Source organism: Stegastes partitus, unplaced genomic scaffold (assembly GCF_000690725.1).
Source record: "Stegastes partitus isolate 25-593 unplaced genomic scaffold, Stegastes_partitus-1.0.2 Scaffold1373, whole genome shotgun sequence".
In the NCBI taxonomy this organism is placed as follows: domain Eukaryota; kingdom Metazoa; phylum Chordata; class Actinopteri; family Pomacentridae; genus Stegastes; species Stegastes partitus.
In genome coordinates, this window is record NW_007579104.1 from 8659 (window position 1) to 18046 (window position 9388).

The 9388-nt window shown below is 43.6% G+C and overlaps 1 protein-coding gene across 1 annotated transcript in view; it reads right to left on the reverse strand.

Moving 5' to 3' along the window:
- cables2b (Cdk5 and Abl enzyme substrate 2b) overlaps positions 1-9388 on the reverse strand; it is a 14157-nt gene that overhangs the window by 2753 nt on the left and 2016 nt on the right. Inside the window, exons 2-7 of the mRNA XM_008299035.1 lie at positions 8822-8930; positions 8568-8736; positions 4559-4656; positions 2771-2877; positions 1649-1768; positions 379-463 (exon numbers count right to left, since the gene is read on the reverse strand). Of these exons, the coding sequence (XP_008297257.1) occupies positions 379-463; positions 1649-1768; positions 2771-2877; positions 4559-4656; positions 8568-8736; positions 8822-8930 (688 nt within the window). The remainder of the gene's footprint in view (positions 1-378; positions 464-1648; positions 1769-2770; positions 2878-4558; positions 4657-8567; positions 8737-8821; positions 8931-9388) is intronic.

The following is a 9388-nucleotide window of genomic DNA, read 5'->3' on the forward strand; positions in this document are numbered from 1 at the left end:
AGGAAGTAACAAAGTAAGTTTCTTTCTTCCTTTCCTCCTTCCTCCTTTCCCTCCTACTGTCCTCCTTTCCTTCCTTCCACCCTTTCTTCCTTACTTCATTCTTTCCATCCTTTATCCCTTCCTACCTTCTTCCCTTCCTTCTTTCCTCCCTCCCTTTCTCTATTCCTTCCTTTTTTCATCCCTCCCTCCATTGCTTCCTACAAGGTTCTACCAACAACCCTGCTCAGGTGGATCTTCACATCTTTCTTCCTCCCTCCCTCCCGACCCGACCTGCCAGACCAGACCCAGAACCAGACCAGACCCAGAACCAGACCAGACTCAGAACCAGACCCAGAACCAGAATCTGTCCAGACAGCATGTGCCTGCGCTGAGACTCACATCGATGAGGTGTTTGACTTCCTGCTTCTTCAGGTCGCTGCTGATCTTGGCGGCCAACAGGATGCAGGCGGCCGACACCAACTTCCTGTTCAGCACATGTAGAAATAAGAACAGAGCGAATGTTGCAGAGTCACGTTGGTCTGAACAGAACCACAGAACAGAACAGAACCAACAGTCTGCTGGCGGGCTATAACGATGACTTTACATTTAGCTCTGAGCGTTTAGAACATTATGGTTCATGTACGGCGTCGTCAATAGGAGCAATGTCTAATCTGGATTTAATATTTACTTAAATGTTTCCATCATCACATGTGTTATTACATTTCCTATATTGTGTCATCTGGCACAAAAACGTCCTTCAAGATCAATAAACTTTGATCTTTTCTGATCTAATCACACGTTTCTACCATAAAACTGTAAAATTAATCCCCGTTCTGCAGGAACTACAGCTGGAACGCTTCATTTTTATGCCCAACATGCCAACGGGACAACAAACGCTGGAATTCAGTGCGACACAAACAGAGACGATCAATAATGAGATGACGTGATGTTTAGCTAGAAGTAAACACAAGGGGGCGCCACCGACGCACTGATAAACACGTGGACATGCAGGGAAACACGTTTAAATATTCAGCCAGATGTTGTGTCAAAAATTCACAAATCTACCAGAGAAAGAGGAGAAAGTGCTGGATTGTGATTGTTTTGTTGTTTTCTGGGACACTTTGGAGATATTAAATGTACATTAAATTGTTTATGAGTTGATTTCTAACAGAAAATAATTAGAACCTGTGCTGCAGATAAACGAGCAGCTCGTTATTCATCGAACCAATCGGATTTCAGACTAACTGTGGTTCTCCATCGTCATTTAAACTGTACTTATGTTTATAATTCTGTTCAGATTTTATACTTTTGTTGATATTTTAGTTCATATTTTGTACTTTTGTTGATGTTTTATGTCATATTTTGTACTTTTGTTTATATTTTAGTTTATATTTTGTACTTTTATTGATATTTTTGTTCATATTTTGTACTTTTGTTGATATTTTAGGTCATATTTTGTACTTTTGTTTACATTTTAGTTAAAGATAAAATATATTTTTGTTCCTGCAAATTTGTTTCTTTAATCCCAGATCTAATTATATATATATATATATGTTTTTTTTGTAAATGTCAATCCCTGTTGACGTTCGACGAGCTTTCAAATCGCAGAGAGGAGCCGAAGACCAAAGCAGACGATCCACTGAGTTCTGAGCTCCGGGCCTGAACGTACCGGTTCTGTTTGTTGAGCCGACCCTGCAGAACCAGCTTCTCAAAGTAGACGAAGGACATGGCGATGGTGACGGGCTGCAGGCCGCAGTCCTCGCCGACGACCCTCATCTCCCTCTTCAGGCTGAGGAAGGCACAGAGAAGACGTTAGTTCTGGCGTCATGTAATCCTTTACAACAGGTAGGATCTGTAGACGAGGCCAGAGAGGCTCATGTCTGAGTGACTGTGGGTAAAAACTTTAACTCTCTGGATCAACAAAGACGTGCTATCTTATTAAAATAACCAGTTCTCACTGTGAGACTCTCAAAAACCAGAACTTTCAACTTTGCAACAGTCGTCGCCAGAAAACTGAAGCAAACATGAGCGGAAAATTCTGACATTTCATCAAAAATTTTGTAGGAAAGTCTGTTAAAAAATACTAAGAAAAAACTCTCACAACAGAGAAACTATGAGTGACTCAGATGAGAACAAGAATCATATAAGAAATAATGTTCAGCTGAACTGCAGGCAGTGTGTGAACAGAGCAGAGAGAAGACGATTCAATCTGTTTATTCTACACGTCTTATTTAAAAACGTGGTTAAAATAAATTGTTTTCAGTCACTAGATTGTGTAAAAGAAAAAAGTTCTGCGCTTCTCTGCACTGATGACGAGCCTTTTTAAAACTTTGCGACGGTTCTCGTTTTCTGTCAGAAAATCTGAAAACAAAATCATCAAAAATCACTTAAATCTGACTCGTTTAACATTTTTGTTCGTCTGTAAAAAGCTGCTCGGAGAAATAAAACAACAGAAACCACGAGTGACGCAGCTAAGAACACCGTGCAGAGAGGAAACGAGCATTTAGAGAAAATAAATGCAATTAGGAGAATATTTGTAATATGTAGAGCCAGTTTTTCTAGTTTCCTAGTGTTGGTAACACCTACAGGAAAGATGTTTTACGTGTTGAGTCCAGGTTGTTTCAGTTCTTTAGAAAATAAAAAGACTTTTCTGATCATTTATTTTTGCAAAAATGGGACAAAAACCAGTTTCTATAGAGCTGCAGGACTTTCTGTTGCAGAGAAAAACGAGACAGGAGCACATAAAACACACCCAGAGACGTGTTCAGTCGATGAAACCCGAAGGCTTTACCTGCGGATCTTGCTGAGGGTCAGCTTGATGTGAGGAAACTTCTCCTTAAAAGTCTCGTTCATGTCTTTCTTCAGGTCGGACGGCTTGACGTACTCTATGACCGTCGTCTGAGAGCAGAAACAAGACGTGGAGAACAGAGCAGAGGAATTCGTAAACAGAGGAAACGTGGAAGTTAAAGTGGAAGCAGAAAAGTCAAACAGCGGCCGGAGAATGTAAATGATCCGCTGAGGACGTAAACAGTGACGGCGTGAACGTCTGCCGCTCTGTTATCGCCGCCCGGACCTGAAACCGACCCGTCCATTCATTTCGTCTCTGAGGTGGTTTAATGATCCGGGTTTAAGAAGATGAACAAACCGCATCTGAAGCTACGATCCTAAAAAACACAAACTCACTCATGTTTTCATCATCATGTGTGACATTACTTCTTATCCTGATTCCAATCTCACTTCATCTCATCTTATTTTAATAATTTCAGTCGTATATCGAACTTACATCTTCTTGCTTTCTACTTTTTAGGCTCTGCTAAAATAAAACAAGTGAATAATTAGAGAAATAAACGAGTTCTCAGAAGACTAATAAATCAGTGAAATGCGTCGTGGCTGCTGGTTTCTTCACACGTTGATCCAGACTGGTCCTGGACTGAAGGTGTCGTGGTTCAGGTGAGCTGTGAAGTCACACTGTGTGATGACAACAGTCAGATCAGCCACAGAGCAGCGACCCGAACGCTCCATCAGCGTCTCTATCGAGGCTAAATCCTCGGAGCGGAGGGATGAAACTAAGCCGCCTCCTATAGGATCATTACGTCGATGTCAGAGGGCTCACGGCTCCGTAATCCTGCAGCCGTCCTCCTCTGTTTGCTGCTTTACGCTCGTCTCCTATGAAACTCTGCCGTCGTTTAATCAAACCGACGCGAGTGCAGCTGTGATTTTCAGGCCGACGGTGTAATTAGGAGGAAGCTTCAGAAGAGTGCTTTAATTAAAACGAACTGAAACCGCAACAGAGACACAGAACCACAAATCACCAGAGACGCTGTGACGTCTGATCACGACGTTAAAAACTCATCAGCGGGTTTGAAAGGCGCGTTATATTTCAAAAGTAACGCCAAACAAAACCATTTATCAGAGAAAAGTGAAAAAAAAATCTGATTTTCGAGCCCTTGTGTTGGAAAACGTCACCAAACTAAGTTTAGAAACTGAAATTCTCCTCATGCTACACGCCTCAGTAAAAATAAACAGTTCACTTTAACAAAAATCTGTAAAAAACTAAAAATTCTGCACTTCTTGTTGCAGCTGTGAAGCCATCAGCTGGGACCGACAATCACAGGACAAAAATTCAGAAAAAATTCAAAATTCGCACCGAGCAGACAGGAGACAAGTACGGAAACATAATAAAAGTGTAAATAATAACATATTTCTAGCATGAGAGACACCTTTGTCCCAGTATCGCTAACACCTGGAATAGCATTGAGCGAATAAATTCAACTACAATATGTCTTAACGATAAAAAAATGCATCCTAATAATATAAATTAGCGCCAGAAATCTGTGTAAATGCCACCGATCTTCAGTTTTTTACACTGTGTAGTGATGGACTTCAGATACAGCCACAGACAGTGTGAACGTTTATAGAAAAACAAGAAAACACACCGCTGAGACAAAACAGTTTCTGACAAAGATCTCCAGCATCAGGCGACGGCGCTACGTTCAGACCTGAAGGTGCATCGAAGCAACTGAACGCAAAGAGAGATTCGGATGGAGCTCTGAGGAGATGTTCGTCGGTGTTTTCTTACCATGTAGGAGGCGAAGATCAGCACTCGTTTGTGTTTCCCACAAGGCCACTGGGGGTCACTGAGGATGTTGGGGTCGTAGTCGGTCACATCGTCCAGACCTGGACGACAACACATTTACTGGAATTAGACGAGAGTTAGCTCAGAAACAAGGCTGGTTTCCTCATAAAGTAGAACTGAGAAGAGGTGGAAACATAAATATGTGCAAACTTCTGGTTCATGTGCAGCTACATGAGTGATTCATCTGGACCAGAACTGCTCTTGTTTGCTTTTCCTTTAGAGCAGAACGAGACGATTTTTACGCAGAGCCCTTTAAGCTGTCTTGTTTTAGCGACATCACAGCCTTGCCTTGCCTCAGAGTTGAACAGTTGAGCAGAAACAAGTGAAAACGTGGCTCCACTGGTAATAATTCATTCATGTCCTGCTTTCATACTGCTTGTGTCCATTAAGCTGTTCGTCTTGTGGAGTTTTCTTGTAAACAAACATCACCGAACAGCTTTCTGTGTTTCCTTGAAGCCTCACAAAGACGCCAAACGAACGTCTTCCTTTATGTGTTTACATGTTTGCTATGTGTCTTCCTTCGTTGCCTTTGTTGTTTGCTGCCACCACGTGTCAATGAGCAGGAAAGTGAGAAACTACTGGCAGGAAGACAGTTTTCATTCTCACAAATGTGCACAACACAAACAAAACTGGAAGTCCGTTGTTGGTTTTATCGTAGTTTATGGTGCGTTCAACACAAATCAGACGCTGTTGAAGCAGAAGTGTTACGGCCCGTGGTGTTTGTGCCGTCATATGTGGTGGACTTGTGATTGTTGTGTGGGAAGATGGCCTGTGAAGGTCCAGCTGAAGACTCCACAACCACACCTGCCAGACATCCTCCAGACCTACTCTCAGCCTTGTTCTTCCCGCCTCCAGTCACACCTGATTGGACCACCACTCCAGCAAATACCACACCTGGCTACAAAAGCAACCAGCAGCCTCTCAGTCAGGGCTGTCTGGGATATACTGTGAACAGTCCTGGTACCTCTCGCTCTGTGTTTGTTGTGATGTAGCTTCTGCTGGCCGCTGCTAACTCGATGTAGGAGCTCTGAGAGAGTCTTAGCGGAGACGATGACTCCCGTCAGCAGCTACCCAACTTTGTGAAGAAGTTACTCGTGACTTGTGTTTTCATGGTCTGTGTTTTGAGGCACTAGTTTGTTTTAGTTTCTGTTGCTATGTGTGGATGTTGCTATTAGGTTTAAGGTTGGCTAAGGAGTTTAGTTTAGTTTGCTAGCTTTGCTACTCTGCGAGCCTTCGTTTGGTTATGTTTGGTTCTTTGATTTGTAGCAACATCCACCCTGTTCTTTTGTATTGTCACCGCTCTGTTATGTTCATTTAAGCTACTCAGCAATAAATTGCTTTGCCTGAACCACTTCCATCTGGTTTTTTGTTCCATCCAGCTGACCCTAGAGGCTGGATCGTAACACAGGCTGGACAATCCCTCCCCAGAGAGTGCAGTCTGTCATTAATGACTTGATCTTTTACCACCAGTAGGCTCCCATGACACCAGCTTGGAGGCCTCCTCATCCTGATGTCCCACAAGGTGAGCAGCCAGCTTTAGACGCCTCTCACCAACCTTTGTTGAAGCTGTAGGAAATCCTCCATAAAGCTCTTTGTTCGTCTGTAAGCGTCCACGTTTTGCATCCTGACATTAGAACTGATTCTACTGTTGCCATGAAGATATCTCGCTTGATGTTTGTTCTCCAGATGTTTTTTTTTCGTGGCATCCTTTCCGTGCTTCCATCCCAAGTACCCACCAACCCAATTCTCCTTTTCTGGTGATTAGCTGTTTTTCCATGTTAACAATAAATGACATCGCCTCAGTCTGTTTGCTAAACAAACCAACATTCGCACAGGAATTTTCGACCCTGTTTAGCAGAGCCTGAGTAATTTCCTTCGTCATGGAGCTTTAAACCAAGCTCTTCACCTTCCAGAGCCTCCCTCATGGTGTAGTCGGTTTGTCCTTTGTGACACTTTCTTGGTCTACAAGAAAAAAGTGGCACCACTGACGACCAACAAGTCTGCAAAATATCAGGCCTCTAGCTACGTTATTTATAAAGTTGCGGCTCTTTAAATGTAGATCTACAGATTATCGTGGAGGTGTTTTAAAAATGAGTGCTTTGAGGTGGAATGATCCTCATATTAAACACAAATGACACTTCCTATGACTTATTTCGCATATGACGAGCAATCATCGCAGCTTTCAGAGTCACAAGACGACTGAAAACACAAACCTGATGTCAGTAACACACACAGCTGTGTTGAGTTAATGAAACGTCCTGGATTAGAGTCGGAGGCCGATACGAAGCTCCGACGCTGCGGGTGTTTACAGACGAAGGACGCAGCGCACCGGGCGAACGTGCAGACGTGCATGTGTTTGAAAAGAGGATGCAACAGCTGCGACAACTCTGCCTCGCTTCATCTCCTTCCTGTGTTTGCTTTCTCTTCCTCTGTGTTTTAATTCCTTTGTCTCCCCGCAGTCACCGTCCCGCCAATCTGTCCTTCGCTTCCTGGATTAATCTCTTCTCCGACCTCAAAATTCAAGGAACCAGATCAGCGTTCTGACATCACCAGATGTCCCGATGCAGGCTTACAGTTTTCCCAGTAAACCTTAATGAAAAACCAAAACCAAAACGGGATGGACTTCTCTTTTACTTTCACATTAGCTTCTGATGACAAAACCCGATTATTATTTGGTAACAAAAAATGTATCGTCCTGCGCTGATGTTGGTGTTTTAGTCGACGGACACACGAGACACAGAAATGCCGTCCGAGTCAATCCACGCTTGTCTTGAACATATTAACTCTGGTTGGAGGTCCTGAACCTCCTCAGAGTCTCTGTCATGGTCCCGCTGCTGCTAAACTCCCACAATGCTCTCTGCTGCCAACTGTAGTCTGAGTGACGCCTCCTCTGGTCTCTACAGGATTAAACAGGGAGAGGCTCCACCTGGTGGAACAACCAGGTACTACAGCTGGTCGACGATACTGACCTCATGTAGAGAACACAGGTTTTCTAACTCTACATTTAGACAGGGTTCTACTGGAGCTTTACTACGAGGTTCCACCAACAGAAACCGACTGGAGGCACCGCAGAACTACTGACTTGTCAAACATATACTTGGAAATTTACAATTTCAACCCTGGAGTGTTATTGGTGGATATAAGAGGACATTTTTAAGTTTTTTGACTTTGAAAAAATCAGATGTAGGCTGCAAATCAAAATCAAAGCAGCTACCATATATGAGTCCTCGCCCACCGAGGGTAAAAAAAGAATAATATGCTGAAAAATGATTGTAAAAAAATACACATATAAAGATGAAGGAACATTTGCAGTCGTCCTCAGATGTATTCATCCCCTTCCATTAAAGAAAGACAAAATCCACAAAAGTCACTCAAATAACTAGAAACTGAAAAAAGTAACAATAAATAAAAATTTGCTAAATTATAATTTGGTGAAATAAGACATTGCTTTTGAACTGTGGTTGAAAAGAATAATTTAAAAAAACAAACAAAACTGTTAAATGAGAGGCCTTTGCTGATGAGCAGTGGACCAGAACACCTGTCAACAGGTGAGAAGTCTGACTGAGAGTTACAGGAAACACCTGATGGCAGTGATTGGCTCAGACTTTTGTCAACTTTAAGATATTTCAGCTGCTTTTCCTTCTTTAATGGGAGGATATGAATACATCTGAGGACGACTGTAGTTCCAAATCACCGGTCAGATTTATGAACTCATGACACTCTGGCTCACTCCTGATTGGTCAGAGGCCATAGCGACTGTGTTGTCACTTATCCTGACCTTTTCTGATTGGCCGGATGAAGCCATTTATAAAGGAAGTTACCATATACGGTTCCTTGCTCGATAAAAGGCTTTAATGAGCCGGCAAGAAACTGAATCAACATAAATCTGCTTATACGTTTTTATAGACGCCGAGCTACAACCTGTGTGTGTTTGTGTCGACATATTTATTACCCAGGTCCAGCCCCACGGTGCTGTTGAGGCGGCTGGGGGGGAAGTTCCTGCCCGTCATGCTGTGAGCGCTCCTGGACACCGGGATCTGCAGCGTCAGGTCGCTGGTGGACGACGGCTTCTGCCTCACCAGGGCGTTGGTGGGATACAGGAACTGGGCGTAGGACACCGACTGAGGAGAGGAATTTATCAGACGTGATGACGGCGGCACTAATCAGGCCGTGAGCGGGTTTCAGTGTGGCTGTGCAGGTGTTTACCCGGCCGTAGGTGTCCAGGTGGAAGCCCTCCAGCCCCGGCAGCATCTCCAGGGTGGTGGAGATGTTTCCAGACGAGTGTCTCCTCCTGGGGTGGTTCAATGTGGGGTCACTGGAGGAAGAGAGGTAGAAATGGCTGAATTCTCCTGAAGCACACCCTGAACATTCCCGGAGTCGTGTCCTAACTGGAGCCCAGTAAACAGAAAAGCCTCTGAGCAGCACGTTCACCTGCAGCAGTATAAATCAAGAGCAGCTCACAGATTCCAATCAGATCCTGATCGCTGCAGCAGATCGACTTGTTACTGCCTGTTATCAGCATCTTGAGAAGCTGATCTGACTGAAGCAGCTTCAGCTCAGAACCGTAACGTGTGAAGACCACCTGAGTGATGTTTTACTGTTCAGCATGGAGCTCCACGGCACGACGGAGGCCGGAAAACTGACCGAGGAACAATTATCAGCCACTGCGAAAGAGAAATGAATCGCAACTGACTTCAAAATAAAACTTAAATGATGACTTCTGTCAATTGATTGTCTCAACTGGTTGTTTACCCACAAAAACAACCCACAGAC